The sequence below is a fragment of the Pistacia vera genome, unplaced genomic scaffold (assembly GCF_008641045.1).
Source record: "Pistacia vera cultivar Batoury unplaced genomic scaffold, PisVer_v2 Contig529, whole genome shotgun sequence".
Lineage (NCBI taxonomy): Eukaryota > Viridiplantae > Streptophyta > Magnoliopsida > Sapindales > Anacardiaceae > Pistacia > Pistacia vera.
In genome coordinates, this window is record NW_022196367.1 from 118,084 (window position 1) to 138,409 (window position 20,326).

Here is a 20,326-nt window from a genome sequence, read left to right on the forward strand (position 1 = left end):
CGGCCTTATATAAAACTATAGAAGTCAATAAATTTATTTATTCTTTAATTTTCAATATGAAAGGTATCACTTTGTAATATGAAACGTTATCTTTATATACAAAAATTGTGTTATACACATACCCCAGTGATGATTTATTGCTAAAAAAATTTTAACCCTTTCCTAATGTGATTAAAAAACTGTTTTAATTTAAAATTAATATTATTTCTATATAAATATTAAACTTATATTATTATAATTCACCTTAATCTCTATAAATATTTCCTCTTATTCTTCTTCATCTCACAACAAGAAGCCATTGACAAAAACTCTCTTTTGAACTTTGAAGGATTGTTTTGTAAAGGGAATGGGTTTTGTTTCCTCTTTAGGTATGTAATTCTAAATTATATTATTTTTAAAGAATTGGGTTGTTTTTGCAATATTTTGAAACTAGATATGTGTTGGTTTAATTTTAGTGAAATATTTGTTTGTATTTTATACTAATTTTAGTGAAATATTTTATAATTTTACAATCGTTACGTTGAAATAACAGATTAAGGTATATTTTTCTATCTATATTTATTGAGTTAACTGTTTATATGTATATAACGACCTCATTGTATGATTTATTATTTATTATTTTTTAAAATAACGATATCAATAACTTCAAAAAATTACAGGGTCCTAAACGTTTGAAAACTTCCACAAACACCCCCAATTCCAAAAAAGTCAAAAGTCAAAAACTCTTGATCGTCACCATTATGTAAGAGCCTTTCTTCTCAAAACCAGCGAAAATAAAAACAGAAATCAAATCAAATTCAACTTCAATTCCAATTTCAATTTCGTTACAGAAATTCAAATGTGCGGCATCTTCGCCTACCTGAATTTCGGCGTCAGCCGTGAGCGCCGCTACATTCTCCAAGTCCTCTTCAACGGCCTCCGCCGTCTCGAGTACCGGGGCTACGACTCTGCTGGCATCTCCATCGACGACTCCCTCCCTCCCTCTGCCACCTCATCATCATCATCATCATCTTCAACTTCAATTTCCTCATCTCTTCTCGTCTTTCGCCAAGAGGGCAACATCGAATCCCTCGTCAAATCCGTCTATGAAGGTTTGATTCTTTCTTTTCTTCTACATTTGCGGGTCCGGGTCAACGATTTCGGGTTTGGTTTGATTTTTTTTAGGCGAAATTCCTAATTCGGTTTTTTTGAAGAATCCGGTCAGTTTACTATTTTCCGATGGGTATCCTTTAGTTTACTGTACGGTAATGGCACCGGACCAGTAAGGGAGTAACTTATTTTTAATTGAACAGCTAATTGACTATGATTCGGTATTTTTCTGGGCTCAATTTTCCGAGCGTATTCTTTACTTTACCGGCACTTGTATCTTGCGTTTAGAAAAAAAATTCGGGTGTCTGATCATTTGTTTAGAATTTCGGGTTGACTAGGCTGGGCATCTTCTTTACTTCACCGGGCCAGTACGAGCACTTGGACCGTGATCTGGAGGCTGGTACTGCCCACTAACATTATCTGACCAGTAAGATAGTCACTTCTTTCAATTGGACATTTAATTGACTCCCAAGACGCCTATTTTGATTTTTTTTTTATCTTTTTGGGGTATGATTCTTTGTTCTCTTGTATATTTATGGAATTCGGGTCGTCCGGTTTAAGTCAATTGGATCAACCCGAATTTAAACTTGCATTTAGACTATGATCGGAGAGCTGTTACTGGCCCTGTAATGGTGCCGTTTCAGTAAGAAATTAGCTTGTTTTATTCAACAGTTGATTGACTATGAAAGGTGCTAATTTTCATTTATTTAGTTTATTTTTTGGGGTCTGATTCTTTGTTTTCTTTTGCACATTTTTGGGAATTCGGGTTTACCCGGTTGTTAGCTTTCCATGGACCTTCTTTTATTGAAACATGAGTATTAATTTGTTTTAATTGAACAGTTAATTTACTATAAAGAAGCTAATATATGCATAATAATTCAAGTTTTTTGAGATTGGACTGTATTTCATATTGTTTTGTGTCGGGTTTGGATCAATACAGTCGGGTTGGCCCGGATGCTATGTTTGGTTTTGTGTGATGAAATTATGGGAAAAGTGTAGTGTTTTATTAACTTTGAAGTTGAGGATATTTGGTTGGATTTAATTTATGTTCGGTGTTTGCCCAGCTGCTATGTTTGGTATTGTGTGATGAAATTATGGGAAAAGTTTAGTGTTTTATTACCTTTGAAGTTGAGGATATTTGGTTGGATTTAATTTATGTTTGGTGTTTTGGTTAAATCGGCATGGTGGGTCAATGTCACCCACCATTTGGTCGAGTGTAATGCAATAAAGGAACCAATAATTGCTTTTGTTGTTGTGTCGTGTTGTGTTTTGTTTTCATTTTCTGTTTGTGTTTTCACTTCTTATATGGTTAGTGAGACATGGATTTGATGTTTTTTCTTTGTTTCCCAAAAAGATGGATACAGTTCAATTAAATAGGTTAAGTAGTTATGTCAAATTGGTATCTGTCAAGGTGGTATATAATGTGAATGGAGCAACAATAATTAAAAATTAATCCTATAAATTAAAGTGGATGGTGTGTCTTTCATGCATTAGTGTCATGTCAGATTGTGTGGATTAGTTTGTAAATGTAGTATTATTTTTCTCTTGGTTATTAAGTAAGAGTAAGAGATAGACCTATAAAACTAAAAAGAGGTTTGATTATAGTTTCAAGGCACATGTTAAAAACAACCAAAAGTTATGACTCTAGTCATGTGACTTGATTATAGTTTTAAGGCACATGTTAAAACGATCAAAAGTTGTAACAAGACACATGTGACTTGTAACTTGAGGCGCCAAACGTATAAATTTAAATGTTTTCCTTCTAAGCTAATGTGCACTAACTTAAAATGTTAGAATTGTTACTTGTTACAAGTTTCATGTTAGATATTAATGCTTAATGTCTACCAATATTTTACTTATATCTGGAACCAAATTAAAACCAAAGTAAAAACAAATTGCTTTGTTTGTATACATTTTTTTTTCGGGTTCCTGCAATAATTTGATTATAACTTTGGGTTGGAGCAAACTGATGTGCCTCCCCCTTTGTTTGTCTTTTTTGATAAATGTATGTTTGTTTTGGTGTCTTCAAATGTTTTTGAGGTATTGCTGTTCCTTTATGTTATAGGCAGCATTAACGGTTACTTGGATATTTTCCAGATGTTGCTGCAACGGAATTAAATTTGGAGGAGTCCTTTTCTGTTCATGCTGGAATAGCACATACCCGGTGGGCAACTCATGGAGAGCCAGCTCCAAGGAATAGTCATCCTCAGACATCTGGTGCTGGAAATGACTTCTTGGTGGTCCACAATGGAGTCATTACCAATTACGAGGTTCGGTATTACGCAAATTTCATCATACGTTTGAGCGATTGGATATCACACAAGTTTCACATTTCAGTTTTTATATAAGAAGCCTCTTTACTTGATGGGCTTTGTTCATTGGAATGAATCTTGGAATGGAATGGGCATTCAACAAAAATTTCCATTCCATTGTTTTGCCCATTTCCTAGGAATGTTGGAATTGGTTTACAATTACTAATTCTATTCCCTCATATTCTCGGCCCCGTTTACCCTAGTTGCCTAAGTCTATAAGGAGATACTGTCCATTATTTCTTTTGAAATGTATTAGTTATACCATTTAAGAGTCCTATGTTGACATTTAGTTAGTGGTGTTCCTGAAATTGAACCTTTCCTAGTTGAGTTTGGACACAAGAACTTCCTAAATCAATAAAATACTTGATGCTGAGATCTGTAGGAACATAGGCTCCCCCTCACTCAAGTTATTCATAGACAGTGTCCAGCCAATTTCATCCCTTGGTTTCCTCCATGCTTTTCTATGACTGTATAACTGATTTTTGACTTCTACTTTCTTTCAGTTTGTGGATTACTCTCATTAACATGATACATGATTTTTGCTCCTATATTAATTCCTGTGGGTTACGTTTAGGCTATGTTACTAATGCTCATTCTTATTTTTACTTAAATAGTATTTCAATTATATATCAACTTATGCTGAGAAGTATTTTCAGGTGTTAAAGGCAACACTGGTGCGACATGGATTCACCTTTGAATCTGAAACAGACACAGAAGTGATTCCAAAGCTTGCCAAGTTTGTTTTTGAAAAAGCAAATGAAGCAGAAGGTAGTTTTTTGCTCATTATCAGCTGAACTTTGTTTCCTTCAGGATCTCTTTGAAGAATCTGATATTTTAGACTTTTCATTTTTCAACTCTTACCATGCATGCCAATCATTATGTGCTTCCATAACCTCCTTTACCCTTGTCATTCCCTTTCTGCATTTGCTATTGTTTGGAAGATCTTTTGGAAGTCTGGCTATAGCAGTAAAAGATAGGGGTTTGTGTTATGGTTTTAGAATCATGCATTGTATGGGTTGTTAGCATGAGTTGAAATGAGAGTAGAAAGTCACTGTTGAATTGAGAGATAATTAAAAAAAAAAAAAAAAAAAAAAATGAGAGTAAGATAGAGATACTAAATAAGGTCATTTTCTAGTCAAAGTTTATGGCTCATTGTATTGCTGTGATGGCAACAAAAATGCTCGTGTAACTGAAACATATTCAAACAAATCTAAACATGCTCCCAAATTTTGGATGAGTGTAGCATAATTTCTTTCAGGGAGTACTATCTGTCTTACAATCATTCTGTTTTCCTGCCATTTCTATAGTCAAGGCATGTTGCATATTGCATCTTGTGAAATTGGTTTTTGGTCCTCCTGAACTGCTATATTAATTTTATATAAGATTCTAATGAAATTAAGATGACTTTAATTTTTGAGTGTTTCATTGTTTGCTTTGCAGGTGATCAGCCTGTCACATTTAGCCAAGTTGTGCTTGAAGTTATGAGGCATCTTGAAGGGGCCTATGCCCTCATTTTTAAAAGTAAACACTATCCAAATGAGTTAATTGCGTGCAAGCGTGGTAGCCCGTTGCTCCTAGGTGTCAAAGTAAGTTTATACGTGGAAAGAAAATATGCATATAGCTTAAAATTGAGCTTACAGTAGCATTGCTTCTTCACCACAAAATCAGTTATATGAAATTTATATTATGGTTATGGTTTCTTTCAATAGATTGCACTGTTTTGAAATTAGTTAATATTAATTTAGACTTCTGATTTTAGCTTTATTTAAATTATTACATGTTAATTTTCTTCTTGTTCTGTTTAGACTTCGCTGTCACTCAATACTAGTATGGTGTCAATAATTTATTCTTTGTGGAATCTAGTCAAATATCGTTTATTGTAGATTTATTCATGGCCCGTGTGATGGATAATTTCAATAGAAAGCTTGATTTTGGTATGAAAAGTATTTCGCACTGTTGCCCCCTTTCTATCTAGGTATGAGCAAGAAAAGTAAAAGAGAGATTTGGTTGCACTGGAAGCTTTTAAAGTCCCAACTAGATTGTGATTGAAGCTTTGAGGATTTAAATTGGTGGTTTCTAAAAGCATTACCTTGATATATTAAATCTTACATCCTGTTTATACATTTTTTTTTGGTTTCTTGTTTCTTCAATTTTTTTCCAAATAAATAATTGCTACCGTCATCTCAGGAATTAAATGAAGATGCAAGCAATGGATCCACACTTCATGATTCCCAATTTCTCTCAAAGAATGGGCAGCCCAAAGAACTTTTTCTATCTAGTGATGCCAATGCTATTGTTGAACATACTAAAAAGGTTTTGGTGATTGAGGATGGTGAAGTTCTTCATATTAAGGTAATCATTCATCTACATAACTGATTGCCCATGTAGAGTTGGTTTGCGGTTTTTCTACATGAATGGGCAAAAGGGGATCACCACATTACTTTGTTTAACTCTCCTTGTTTGATGCTTAGTTACAAACAGTACTTTCTCAATTTCTTTGCTTTTTATTGTTTCAGGATGGAGGTGTTTCAATTCTAAAGTTTGATAATGCCAAAGGAAGACATGGTGCTGCTCCTTCTAGACCTTCATCAGTCCAACGTGCACTATCCATTCTTGATATGGAGGTTGAACAAATAAATAAAGGAAATTATGAGCATTATATGCAGAAAGAAATTCATGAGCAGCCAGAATCTGTGACAACTACCATGAGGGGGAGGCTTATACGTGGAGGTTCCTGCAAAGCCAAGAGTGTTTTGTTGGGTGGATTGAAAGACCATCTTAAAACTATTAGACGGAGCCGACGGATTGTTTTCGTTGGCTGTGGTACAAGTTACAACGCTGCCCTAGCTTCAAGACCCATCTTGGAAGAACTATCTGGTAAGTGCTGTTTGATTTTCTCTAAAATTTATCAGACTTAAAAATAAAATATACTGATTCTTCTTTTTGTCAAAATTTTATATCATAGATGTCCCTGTTACTATGGAAGTTGCTAGTGATCTATTGGATCGGCAAGGTCCTATATACAGAGAAGATACAGCAGTTTTTGTCAGTCAATCTGGTGAAACTGCAGATACACTAAATGCTTTAGAATACGCTTCAGAAAATGGTGCATTGTGTGTTGGCATAACAAATACTGTTGGTAGTGCAATAGCTAGGCATACACATTGTGGGGTTCATATCAATGCCGGTGCTGAAATTGGTGTAGCAAGCACCAAGGTAAAGAAATCGCACATATAGAATTAGTTCTCGTATAGTTCTGTTTAGTCTGTTAAAATGTTATTGTTATTATTGACAGGCATATACAAGTCAAATAGTAGTGATGGCCATGTTGGCTCTTGCAATTGGAGGTGACACTATATCTAATCGAGCGAGAAGGGAGGCTATAATAGATGGCCTATGTGATTTACCTAGTAAGTTTCAGTTGCTTTTGTTTCGATATTTCATTTTTATTTTTATTTCCTACACCTAAAGTAGTTCTCTCCTTTATATTTTGTTATTGTAGACAAAGTTAGAGAGGTCTTAAAGCTTGATGCTGAAATGAAGGAACTTGCAAAACTATTGATTGCTGAACAGTCACTTCTCGTCTTTGGGAGAGGATACAACTATGCAACAGCGTTGGAAGGTGCTTTAAAAGTGAAAGAAGTAGCACTTATGCACAGCGAAGGGATTCTTGCCGGTGAAATGAAACATGGTCCTTTGGCGTTAGTTGATGAAAATCTTCCTATTGTTGTAATTGCTACTCGTGATGCTTGCTTCAGGTTGGTTCTATTGCGTTTGTAGCAGTAACTTAATCTGAAATTTTTAATGTTCTAGCACTGACATCTTCCAGTCACTTACAGTAAGCAGCAATCTGTTATTCAACAACTTCATGCTCGCAAAGGTCGCCTAATAGTTATGTGTTCAAAAGGAGATGCTGCATCTGTGTGCCCCGGTGACTCTTATCGAGTAATTGAAGTTCCTATTGTTGAGGACTGTCTTCAACCTGTAATTAACATTGTTCCATTGCAGGTATCATCACATCAAATTTCGGATTTATTTGTACTTTATATGTCATTGATTAATTAGCGTAGATTCTTCTTAAAACACGCTAGTGCATTTATATTCTTAAATCTACCAAGGTTTTTCAAAACAAGTTGTGCAGTTAATATATGTTTTCGGACGTTATTTTCTTTCTGAAACATCTAATGCTTTCGCTGTTTCGTTTTTGAGTATATGATTGGTAGGGATTTCAGATTCATAATGATAATAACAACACTTTCTGGGTGCAGTTACTGGCATATCATCTTACCGTGCTAAGAGGTTACAACGTTGATCAGCCTCGGAATCTTGCAAAGAGCGTGACGACCCAGTAAAGAAGCGTATTCGACAAATCTCATGATCATATTATGATTCCTAATCTTGTATAGAAGTAGTAGAAAGCTTACCCACATCCATATGATTTTTCGACCTCATTCTCACCTCAATATTCGTTATTCAATTATGTTGAGAGGTTGTACAATTCAGAAAAATACTAGGCATATTGATGATGGAGGTGGAGAATGGCTTGTGAAATTATGTGTTATCAGAATCTGGAGATTGCATTTTAGAAAGACAGTAGTTTGAAGGCTCTGATTTACATGCTTTGTGTTATAGGGGAAATGATGAATCACTCTTAATTTAATTTGGAGCAATTGAAGGGATACTTGTGGTTTCTTTTTTGTTTTTGAGGATCCAAGAACAATTTGCACTCCATTAAACCTATTGAACTCTACCATAATACCCTTATAATTGTCGTTTCTTATCTGAATTTGACGATAATAATCATTTCTTACCTAGTTCAACCATAATAGTCGTTTCTTGTTTGAGTCTTGGATGAGACGAACATATCAAATGGTTGTACTCGATATGGAGGAATGAGATTAAATGAATCAATTCTTGTTATTTTGACGAGTCTAAGACCTAAATGGTGAGTTCAATTTGTTATCGTTAAACAAGTCTTAAATAGTAAATCAAGTATGATCCGTGTGTTTCGGTTCTAATCGATACACAATGTTTTAAACTAAAACCAGATAAAATGTACATGTTTTAAACTTGAGTAATGCTACAGTTACGAAAAAGGCGTACCGAATTCATGCTCCAATGACTGGCGTAATCCTGACTGTCGATTATATTAACTCATAATTAATCGACGTTAGGATTGAGCCACGTCATTCGGTGCATAATTTGTGTGGCTCCTTTCGAGACTGTATTATTTCCTTTAAACTTAAGCAGATAAAATGTCCATGGTAAATTCAATTCCTTGTCATAATACAAGTCTTAAATTGTTTCATTTTGTATGTATTAAAAGGTAGCACAAACTCTAGGAAGAACTCAGATTTGATATAAGACTATTTAGTATTTTGTCGTGCATTTGTATTCATTAAAAGAAAAGGTTTCTTTTTCAGATTAATATCTTCATTTTGATGAATTATAAGATAAAAATTGTATTATATTTCATTTATTATCATCTTTTATCCCTTTACAATGTTAAACATTACGGCCTATTTAGAGCAATTATTTGAAAAATGTTATTTTAAAAAACTATTTAAGTTGAGTTAGTTGAGTTGAATTAAATCGAATATGATATGATTATGAGAATATGTTTGGTATAATATCTGAAAATTTTTTGGAGTGGATAAAATGTTGAATAGTTTTTGATACATTATTGGAAAATGTTTTCTAAAAATATTTAGATTAATTTAACCCCTTATATTTGTTAATTGAGCTAAACACCCCCCCCCCCCCCCCCCCCCCCCCCCCCCCTTCAACAATAAAACTTTAAAATTAATAAAAAACACCACAGCCACCCGATGGATCGACTACTGGCCACCATATCGGCGGTAGCCGCAATTGCCAGAACATTGCCGACCGATTAGATATGATCGGTCGTGCGTCGATATGACTTTTTCCTACCAATCCACCATGGATCTGCCATTGTCAACGACTAGATAAATTTGGTTGTTAATGGTCAGATTTGACCGTCAACGGTTAGATCTGACTATAGTATAGCCGGAAACAGCCAGATCGACGTACGTTCAACCATATCTGGTCAGTGATGATTGTTAGTAGGCATGGTGGTCTTGTGGATTAATTTTAGATTGGAAGAAGTAAAGTAAATGTTTTTAGTTGAATAGAGTTGGAAAAATGTTTAAAATAGAATAATAGAAACAAGTCCCCTATTTTTATTTTCAATAAAAAAAATCTTATAGATTAAGATTAATTTTCGAATAATATCTTAAAAATAACAAATACACATATTTTGTTTTTTAATCAAATGAATAACATAAAAATGATTAAAAAGAACGAAATAATTAGGGATATAATTCATACGATTTGTTAATTGCTGTCGCTGTTGGACTAAAGTGTTATTTAAGTCAAACCTCGTAGATAAATTATTATTATTATTATTTTTAATTGTTCCAAAAGAGTTAATATTAAGTATGAAGGTCCGGTCAGTTAAAATCCTGACGTTTAATCCTCTTAATAAAATTACTATATACACCCATTTTACCGAGTACACCACACCAATAAAGTATTTTAATTCTAATAGAATTCTAGCCAACATCCAGTTACCCTAAGTCCCCAACCTCATAAACTACCTGAGAGTCTGAGACACGGCGCCACTTAACTACCGTCGCCATCTGCCACTCAACCACTGCTCAATTACTCGAAAACGGAGCTAAGCCGCCGAAGGTGAACGCAGCTGCCGCTAACACAGCCTTGACGCCGATCTCCGTTCAAGTTTCCACAGGTTTCGCTTTCGTTTTACTTTTTCAGTTTTGAAATTTATCAAATAACTTAATTTTTTTTTTTTTACATGAATTCAAGCTATTTTTTCCTTAGAAAAATCCGAATTTCAATTCTAGTTTAACTTGAAGTTTGTTATTCCCGGTACCTGTGAGAACCTCAGGGGAATTCATTAAACTCAAACTTGAATTTAACGTCTTTAATGAACGGATGAGAATGGGACTGTAATATTTTTCTCTCATTAATATTTACCCTTTGATTTTTCTTGGGTTTTGCTGGTGAAAGTGTTTATATTCTTTTTGGAATATTTATAGTGTTGGAGATGAAAGAAAGGATTTTTTTAGTTAGTGCTGAGATATTGTCAGATACTCTCATTTACATATTTGATATTTACTTAGTAATAGCATACCTAATTTTTCCTTGTAATTATGCTCTTAACGGATACTAGAAATAGGATATGGTTTGTTGAGATCATATTAGTAAAAGGATGATATTTAGATATAAAAGTGTAAGAAAAAATTTATTCAATTTCTATGTTGAGAACTATGTGCAAAAAATTTGATAACATATTAGCATTAGACGATCTGGAGAGTTTTTATATAGGATGATCGATGATGAATGATACAAATGCTATTTAAAAGTTTGCCGGCTACGTATGTATCTCTTAAATATAATTGTAAATCTTGATAATAGTTGAGTAGATGAGAGAAAATAAATCTACAAATGGATATTATAGTATGATTTCATTCAGTAAATGATAACTTAAGAAGAAATATCCTTGACTCGAGAATGAAATTCTAGATTTCTTTACAATTTCAAAGACTAGACAATAAATGCAGGACAGATATTGTTGACCTACTTAACGTTATTTTAAGATGATTTTTATGATTAAAGTTACTTGATACATAAAGAATTATTCAACATAGTAATCTTTGGATTGTAAGCCTTTTCTTTTGGTGCTTAAAGTTGAAGTTACTCAACATCATGTACAATAAGTTCATTCGATTATAAATCGAAAAGAACGAGGGGTAATCATACAATATAAATCATGTTAAAGAAGACAAAATCCTTATGAAACTTCTATATGTAAACAAGTGGTAATTATTTTCCTGACAAAGAGAGGAGGATGGGAAATTAATTCATGGGGATAATTGGATCATGGAAGGTTAAGAATGCCTACCATTGTTACTATAATTTAGTAGTAGAAGTAGTAGAAAATATAACACGCCTTCACTTCAATTAGAACTAGGCCAGAGATTGCAGTAACCTTCTTTGTTATAAGCCCAATTCGAAGCTACACGATTTGGAATGTAGGTGTGTATTCATTGAAGTAAAATTTCCATCTTTGGGGTTATGTTTTTCATATTTACTTGACGGGTTCTTCTGGTTTTCTAATTTTTAAGTTGGTTTTTTTTTTTTTGGGTATATGTGTGTTTAATTTATAGTTTCATTTGTGAAACAGGTTCTTGAAGGAAGGATATTAAAGCTTTTTTAGAAGACAATGGGGAGGCTGAAGCTCTTTGATGATGAACAAAACAAAGATGATGTGTCAAAGATTGAGATTAATAAAGAATATGCAAAACGATTTGAGCACAATAAGAAGCGAGAAGAGCTGCAAAGGTACGAGGAGTTGAAGAAGAAAGGCGTGATTGAAGAATCAGATGAAGACTCTGATGATGAATCGATAGATTTGGAGGAAGGCAATAATGATTTATTGGGGCCTAGCAAACAAGACTTGGAGTTTTTTAATGTACTGTTGAAAGTGAAGAAGAAGGATCCGATTATTAAGGAAAAAGATGCTAAGCTTTTTGAGTCTGAATCAGATGGGGGTGAAGAGGAAGAAGAAGAAAGTGAAAATGATGAAGAAGGGAAGAAGAAGAAGAAAGTAATGTATTTGAAAGATGTGATGGCAAAGCATTTAATTGAAGAGGGGCCTGAGTTTGAGGATGAGGAAGAAGAAGAGTCTGGTGAGAAAAAGAGAAAGAAGAAGAGTTACAGTGAAGAGCAAGAGGAGATACGGAAAGAGTTTTTAAATGCAGTGAATGAGGCTGAAGGAAATGAGGAAGATGATGATGGTTTTTTGAAAGAGAAAAAGAAGGAAAATGATCATGAAGGAGATCTGGAGGATGACAATAATGATGAGTTTGTTAAGAAATTGGATGAGTATTTTGGTGGGGATGCTGAGTTGGATGAGAACAAGATGTTTCTGAAGGAGTTTTTTAGAAATAAGATGTGGATTGATAAGGAAAGGAAGGATAAAGAATTGGATGTTGATGATGAGGTGGAAGATCTGTTGAGAGAAGAGGAGGAGCTTGAAAGACAAGAGCAGTATGAGACAAATTTTAGGCATGAGGAAGGGGTGGATGATAGAGTAATGGGTTACTCAAGGAAAATAGAGGGGTCAGTAAGGAAGAAGGATAATGCTAGGAAAGGGCAGAGGAAGAGTAAAGAGGAGAGGATGAAAATTGCAGAGATGGAGAGAAAGGAAGAGTTGAAGCATTTGAAGAATTTGAAGAAGAAGGAGATGAAAGAAAGAATGGAAAAGGTGATGGCAATTGCAGGATTTAAGGAAGAGGAAGATTTGTCTCTAAATTTGAAGGATTTGGATGATGATTTTGATCCCGAGGAGTACGATAGGATGATGAAGGCAGTGTTTGATGATAAATATTATGGTGCTGAAGATGTGAACCCTGAGTTTGGCAAGGAGGAGGAAGAAGACCAAGGTGATATTGAGAAACCAGATTTTGATAAAGAGGATGAGTTGCTTGGACTTCCTAAAGGTTGGGATGTGATTGAATCAGGTGATGGATTTAAGGCTGCCAGGGAAAGAAGTTTAAAACATAAATTAGAAAATGGTGATGATGAAGATGATGATGATGATGGTGATGAGGATGATGACGACGACGACGATGATGACGACGACGACGACGACGACGATGGTAATGAAGGAGAAAGAGAGGGCAGAGAGGAAGAAGAAGAGGTTCCTGAGGAGAGCAAGAGGAAGAGGAAACGTAAAATGTCACTTGTACAGAGAGCTAGAGAGGAAATGCTTGAGGAGTTCTATAAGTTGGACTATGAGGATACTATTGGAGACATAAAAACGAGGTTCAAGTATGCAAAGGTAAAACCTAATAGGTATGGATTGAAGACTGAAGAGATATTAATGTTGGATGACAAGGAGTTGAATCAATATGTTTCTGTGAAGAAGATTGCTCCTTACAGGGAGAAAGAATGGAAGGTACCTGATAGTAAGAGGTATCAGCAAAAATTGAAGAATAAGGAGCTTCTCCAAGGACATAAGTTGGGTGACCGGAAGAATGGGAAGAGGAAGCGATCAAAGGATGATGGTGAAAAATCAACATCAGAGATTGGTGCCAAGGGAGATGGGAAGGCACAATTTGAAGAACCAAATGTTGATACGGACAATTTGTCCAAGCGTGCCAAGACAAGGCGTCGTCAAGCAAACCCCAAACTGTCTCACTCAAGGCTTGTTGCATATGGCAAGATTCCTTCTAAAGGAAAGAGTAAACACTGAACACCAGCACTGATTCAGGCCAAAGGCAGTAGAGGAGGTAATTCCTGAAGCTGACTAAATTTTAGTTAATTTAATGTTTTGCACTTTGCAGCTTCTTTTTTTTGTGGTATATCTGCATTACATGCTGCTGGCACTAATAGAAAAGAAAATCTTATTATTCTGACAGGAAGTTAAAAGTATTACCAGGAATTGAGATTTTGCTTAGATGGGTTAGAACTCAAACTTTTGTTTATCAAATTATACTATTGGGCTTGATTTAGCTCGTTTGATAGTTTTATTTCTAGATACTCTTTTTATAGTACAATCATTCACTTCAAATAGTTGGTATAGAAAATTTTAATTATTTGGCTCTTCAGTTATGATGTTAAAATTTTTCATTCATAATGTATTCTATGAAATCTTTTTCTTTGAAAATATTTTTGAAGGTTTTTTTTTTCTCTTTTTTCTTTTGGTTACTGGGGTATTCGGGTCAGCTTACGCGCACCTCGACTAGTCCTTCGACCTCGAATAAGGCTTCCGAAATAGGACAAACCCTGCGGTCCGTGTCCAATAATATTAGCAACCGTTCTTGTGAGTCGAAGTTGAGACCACAGGGGGAGCAAACCCTTTGACCCCAAGCCTTTACCACTCTTTTGTTTGTTATATTCAACATGTTCCACCGAAATCTTTTTCTTCCTTTAAGTGATTGGCTGAACTGAACATCATATATAGTTTATTTGAAAATGCTTTCTAAGGTGAACTGTATAGGGGGCATAATTTCTATAGCATTTCTTAAGGGTGAATCAGTTTAATTTTATTGTCTATAAAGGATTTTGTTGTCGGCTTGTTTGATAATTACTCAGATACGATAAATACAATCAATGTTTACGGCAATGAATCAAATGAAGGTTCATTAAACTCACTACCTCAATGGTGTTACATTTGACTTTTATTTTATCATGAATCATGTAACTTTCATTCCCCTCCTATCGATCCAAACTCTAAGTTCTATAAATGTAAATGGAAGAATCATAGCATAGTAGATTATGATGTGTTTTCTCATTAAATTCATTCGACTTGCAGAGCATCTTTCCGGTGATTTGATACTGCAACATCAAAGCATCCCCAATTAAAAGTAATTTGTGAGTTTTATCAATTTATATATTCTTACTCATCATTGTCATTTACTTCTAAGTCTCGGAAAGTCTTTTAGCCTATATCTACGATCACGCTTGCCCTTTTATATTGTAAATACATGATCTAGACATAATCAGGAATATATCTTTCTATGCTTCAACTTCACGACTCATGATCTTCAAAATTGGCTGATATATCAGTTTTGGTTGCACAGGCCATCCCTAATATTATTAATTATTACAGGGGACATCAACTTTGCAAAGAGGCAAGAGGCTGAGGAATGTTTTAGGTAATTTTTTATGAGTAAAGATCAAGAGTATTTTGGAAGAATGTTGAGTTATAAAAAATTTTGCCATTTTTTTGTACCATTTGTTAAATTATCTCTCTTGTTAATTTGTATTACCTGCTTCCAAATCTTGCTATAAATGAAAATTTTCGATTGTTGGTTCGATTACATCAGTTTTTAATGGTGCTCATTAGTATTATCGTTGTTGTTATTGTTATTTGAACTTGGTTTAAACAATGTTTATATAAATCGAGCTCCTTTGGTAGACTCCGTTGCCGCGGTGTCACAAGAAATTAGCATTATTTTGTTTATGAATTCGTTTTGTGTTTCGTGAGAATTACCATGAATATATTTTAATTCAATGTGTGCCCAACAAATTTCAATACAATTATTATATACCATGAATATATTTTAATTCAATGGTGCTTATTAGCATTAGCATTATCGTTGTTGTTATTGTTATTTGAACTCGGTTTTAACAATGTTCATATAAATCGAGCTTCTTTGGTAGACTCCGTTGCCGCGGTGTCACAAGAAATTAGCATTATTTTGTTTATGAATTCGTTTTGTGTTTCGTGAGAATTACCATGAATATATTTTAATTCAATGTGTGCCCAACAAATTTCAATACAATTATTATATACCATGAATATATTTTAATTCAATGGTGCTTATTAGCATTAGCATTATCGTTGTTGTTATTGTTATTTGAACTCGGTTTTAACAATGTTCATATAAATCGAGCTTCTTTGGTAGACTCCGTTGCCGCGGTGTCACAAGAAATTAGCATTATTTTGTTTATGAATTCATTTTGTGTTTCGTGAGAATTACCATGAATATATTTCAATTCAGTGTGTGCCCAACAAATTTCAATACTATTATTATGTACTTTCAGTATTGAAAAAGTATTTGGTGAGACGGATATACCATGTCATTGACACCTTTGATAAAATCTTATTGGTGTTTTATGTAGATTGTTAGGTGGAGGAAATAGAAATAGAAAATAAGTGTATATGCTCATCCAATTGGATAGACCTTGTCATTTACATTTTTAACAAAATTGATCAATGGTGATCGTGTGTAAGTTGAAGAAAGAGGAAAATGTGTATATGTGATTAATTTTGATCAGAGAGACTCATAAATGACTACCTTATGAGATTGTATTATTGTAAAAAACTGATGGGCTTGGTTGTTTCATTATTTTTGCCATATCCTATTCTTATTCTGTTCAAAATACATATTTGTTTTTCTATTCTCAAAATTAAATCTTATTATATTCAACTATTTTTAGACCCTCTAAGTTTGTTAATTTAACTGAACACTCCAACAAAAATGTTTATAGATTAACAAAAACACTTTTATCCACCTACATTTGTCAGATTTCGGCTATCCCCGTCAGAAGGTGGTTGAAATCTGGCATAATGGTGCACTATCGATTGGATTTAGTTGGTAGTGCGTCGATCTAACATTTTTTGATCAGATTTATGACGAATCTGACCGAAAAAGGTTAGATTTACGGCCAAAGATCTGGCTGTTAACGGTTAGGTCTTTAGCCAGATCTGATTGTTAACAATAGCCATATCTTTAGCCATCGTTGACGACCAGATCTGGCTGTGAACAACTAAATCTGGTCGTTTCTAGTCAGATCCATCATTGATCTGGTCGGAAAATGCCATATTGATGCACGATCGGTCAGATCCAACCGGTCGTGTACCATTCTTGCAGATTTCGGCTACCTTCTGATGGTGGTGCCGACTTCTGATAATATGTGGGTGGATGGGGTTGTTTTTGTCAATTTATAAACTTTTTACTGTAATGTGTGTTTCGGAGACCTCGACGATGTGCGTGCACGAATTCAAGGTCTTCTTTTTTTGTGGTACGCCGCTTTCTAGGTTAACATTTGAATTACTTCCTTTTAGTGAAAAAGCACAATGAGATTAACTTATATTATAACATTTCCCATATTTTTCAAATGTCCATTACATCAATCTTCCTAAATTAACAAACGTAGGAAGTATTTTTTTTAATTTTCAAATTCTACCTCATAATAACAATCCAATTTAGTTTTTTCAAAAATACTACTCAAGAATAAAATAAACACAGTCCATATCTTTGTCTTCATAGATATATCTATTCAATAATATATCATTGGTGATCCAAAGAGAACAAAAAATAAATAAGTACATTGTTATGCCCGGGAAAATGAGGGGCTGACGTGGGAAAGTCACGTGAAGGGTGACCTGCTCCCGTCAGAGCAACGCGCACACGTCAGACCTGCCAAGTGATATGGAGCTCACATGCGTCCATTTCCCTGCAATAAGTCGTGCGTTGTCAGCTTGGGAAAAGGAAAATGAGACGTAAAGCCGGATTACATCCTGACAATCACACCAAACCATGGATTTGGTGATGATTATACACTTTAGTTTGATATAAAACGAAGAAGACCCCCATCCATAGGGGATTCGGCCATTTTTCATACAAAAAATCTCTCTCCTGAATCATTTTTTGACTTTTTCAACTTATGTAAGTCAGCTCACAACCGCGACCGACCCACACTAATATCAATACAATCAGTGGACGTAGACTTGCTACCTTAGCATCCGAACCACTAAAAAACTCCTTTTGCATTTATTTCGCTTTACATATTCCATTTTCACGGTATTAACGGGCCAATCAACGTTACACACATGAAAATTGTTGGTGCTTGAACTGAGCATCCCAGTTTGGCGCTAGAAGGGGGCAGGCTGATTTAGTGTCTACCCTTCATCAGAGAATCTTTGACCTACTGGTCTTACAGCTACAATGGCCCGCCATCTGAACCTGAGCAGGGGAACTGCATGCTGAAGGAGTCCCCCTGGCCCAGAGGACACCCCTTCCAACATACCTCAATTTCGCAAAATGCTGCTGGGAATACCCAGCAGCCCCGCAATTGGACCCTGCCATCAGAATACCTGGAGAGGTTCAACAATACTCTCCAAACGGTCAACCAGAGGTTGGACAGTCTGGACCAAGGCATGTCATCTACGACAGCCGGACGGTACAACCGCCAAAAACGTCTGCAGTCGCCGAAAGCGCGGCAAAGGGCTATACCCGTGCCGCGAGCACTGCACGCGTAAGCGCAAGTAAACAAGTGGCAAAAAATAAGCCTACGGGCTCCCAGGGCCGGCGAATACCAGAGGTGCCCCTAGCAGGGTATCACGCAAGCTGAGACTTGGCAAAGAGTGGACCCCGAGCTGTCCCATGCCACGATGCAGCAAACCCAAGCAAAAATGCTGGGCATGGTGGTCCCGATCACCAACAGCAGAACGATCCCGATCGTTATGCGGAGGCCCTCACACCTCGCGGCGGTTCGTACCACCGCGAGGGTCGTGAAAGTGCCCCTCACAACCCATCGTCTTCACACGCCTTTATTTAGCTGTTGTCAAGTGCGGCCGGAAATGCCGGCCGAGACGAGGAGGAATCCGATCTCCGGACTGTCCTGAACCGCAACCGAGAAGGGAGGGCTCGCGACGTGAAAATAACCCCAATTGGCTCCATTACCGCAAATTGAGGAGCTGCAGCGAGCTCTGGACAGTTTAAGGAGCAGCAAACGAACAGGCGCAGGTCCCTCTACATCCCCATTTTCTCCGGAATGCTAGCTGCCCACTTCCACCAGGTTCAGAATGCCAGATATGCGCCGTTTGATGGAAACTATGATTCACAGGATCATTTATATGATTGTTAACGACCTGATGGAGCTCCACCAGGTTTCGGACCTCGCGAAATGCCGTTGTTTGGTTGTGACTGACTTCTCACCAAAAGGTGGTTAAGGTCGCTCCCAGCGGATCGTCAGTTCGTGCCCTCAATGACACGACGTTCTTACGGCATTTCCAAGCCAACCGGAAATTTTCAATGCCTTTGAGCTACCTCAGCAACATAGGCAGAAAGAGACGAATCCCTGCAGTCTTACTTGACCGCTTCCACAGGGAACTCAACAAGGTGGCTCATGCCCCAGAAGATTCCATCCAACTCTTATATATCCGGAGTTCGCCCGCAAACCAACCTGTGAAAGGAGCTGCAGGCTGAGGACGATATTTCCTTCACCAGATTCTACAACCTGGCGGAAAAGTATCTCCGAATAGAAATTCATTGGCGGCACTTCACCGTCCGATCACGGCCCCTCTAGCAATATGTCAGGTCGGGGAGATAATAGCGAGCTGATCGTAAAGGAGACAATGACATCAGCGAAAAGGGAAGAAACCCCGCTACGAGCAGAAAAAGTCCTATGCTCCTGTTCCTCGTCACGACCGCGACGCCCCATACACTCCGCTGAATGTTTCCATATCTGCGATCCTCGACAAATCCAGGAAGCTAGTCTGCTCGGTGAGCCAGAACCCATGAAACTCCTGCAACGGCCAGAAATAGCAGAAATATTGTCGTTACCATGGGATAACGGGCATCACACTGATGAATGCCGAGATCTAAAGCAGGCTATTGAAGAGCTTATTAAGAAGGGCACTTCAAAGAGTACATTGATGACTCCCTGAAAGAAAACCAATGGGAGCGAAAGAACAAGCGCCGTGACGCAGCGGTACAGCAGTGTGAACCTAATTTTTGGAGGTCCGCACCTCGCTGAAACACGCGGGGGCACAGGACAGGTATGCTTGGGAAGCACATCATGACTCATCAGGGTCATGAGCACATCGCAGCGACCTCAGAAAGTCAGGAAGGAAGAACCAATCACCTTCTGCGAGAAGGAGGCAGCTCGCTTGCACCACCCACACGAGGACGCTCTGGTAATCACACCCCTGATTGGATGTCATAATGTCTGCAAATGCTTGTGGACATGGGAGCGCTGTAACATTCTGTTCAAGTCCGCTTTCGATAAATAAACTGGTCGAGGCCGACCTGAAGCCAGCCTCGATGCCTCTATACGGTTTCACAGGGGACCACCTATCCCCAGCGGAACAATCCAACTCCCAGTCACGCTCGGCGACTACGACGGTGGACTAGGGTTACGAAATTCCTGGTCGTGGACTGCCCATGGCCTTCAATGGAACCTAGGGCGACCTCTACTGAGAACCTTCAGGCAGTTACTTCCATTTATCATCTCAAGATGAAGTTCCCCACTCCGTCGGGGATCGGGAGGTAAGCGGGTCGCAAAGCGCATCACGCAATGCTATGTAAAGCGTCCAAATGGTCGACAAAGGAAGGGCATTTCGAGGTGCGCCCCCCGTCAGGCTA

General features: G+C 36.8%; 2 protein-coding genes across 9 annotated transcripts; both read left to right on the forward strand.

Annotated features, from left to right (window-relative positions):
• Positions 1 to 313: 313 nt before the first annotated feature.
• On the forward strand, positions 314 to 8,061 carry LOC116107207 (glutamine--fructose-6-phosphate aminotransferase [isomerizing] 2). The gene is made up of 12 exons (XM_031393516.1): positions 314 to 368; positions 660 to 1,091; positions 3,187 to 3,359; positions 4,058 to 4,169; positions 4,842 to 4,987; positions 5,589 to 5,753; positions 5,918 to 6,278; positions 6,367 to 6,617; positions 6,697 to 6,811; positions 6,904 to 7,159; positions 7,241 to 7,409; positions 7,670 to 8,061. The coding sequence occupies exons 2-12, from the start codon at positions 839 to 841 to the stop codon at positions 7,751 to 7,753; spliced, it is 2,085 nt and encodes a 694-aa protein (XP_031249376.1). The 5' UTR covers positions 314 to 368; positions 660 to 838; the 3' UTR covers positions 7,754 to 8,061.
• A 1,900-nt stretch (positions 8,062 to 9,961) lies between these two features.
• On the forward strand, positions 9,962 to 15,271 carry LOC116107195 (protein KRI1 homolog). 8 transcript variants are annotated; one of them, XR_004124419.1, is made up of 5 exons: positions 9,962 to 10,170; positions 11,629 to 13,738; positions 13,868 to 13,910; positions 14,764 to 14,822; positions 15,061 to 15,271. XR_004124419.1 is itself a non-coding variant. In XM_031393500.1 (3 exons), the coding sequence occupies exon 2, from the start codon at positions 11,668 to 11,670 to the stop codon at positions 13,699 to 13,701; it is 2,034 nt and encodes a 677-aa protein (XP_031249360.1). In that variant the 5' UTR covers positions 9,962 to 10,170; positions 11,629 to 11,667; the 3' UTR covers positions 13,702 to 13,738; positions 14,764 to 15,271. The 8 variants fall into 8 exon arrangements, 1 of the variants encoding a protein (XP_031249360.1); XR_004124420.1 differs by having other exon boundaries at positions 14,764 to 14,815; XR_004124418.1 differs by having other exon boundaries at positions 14,764 to 15,271.
• Positions 15,272 to 20,326: the final 5,055 nt, after the last annotated feature.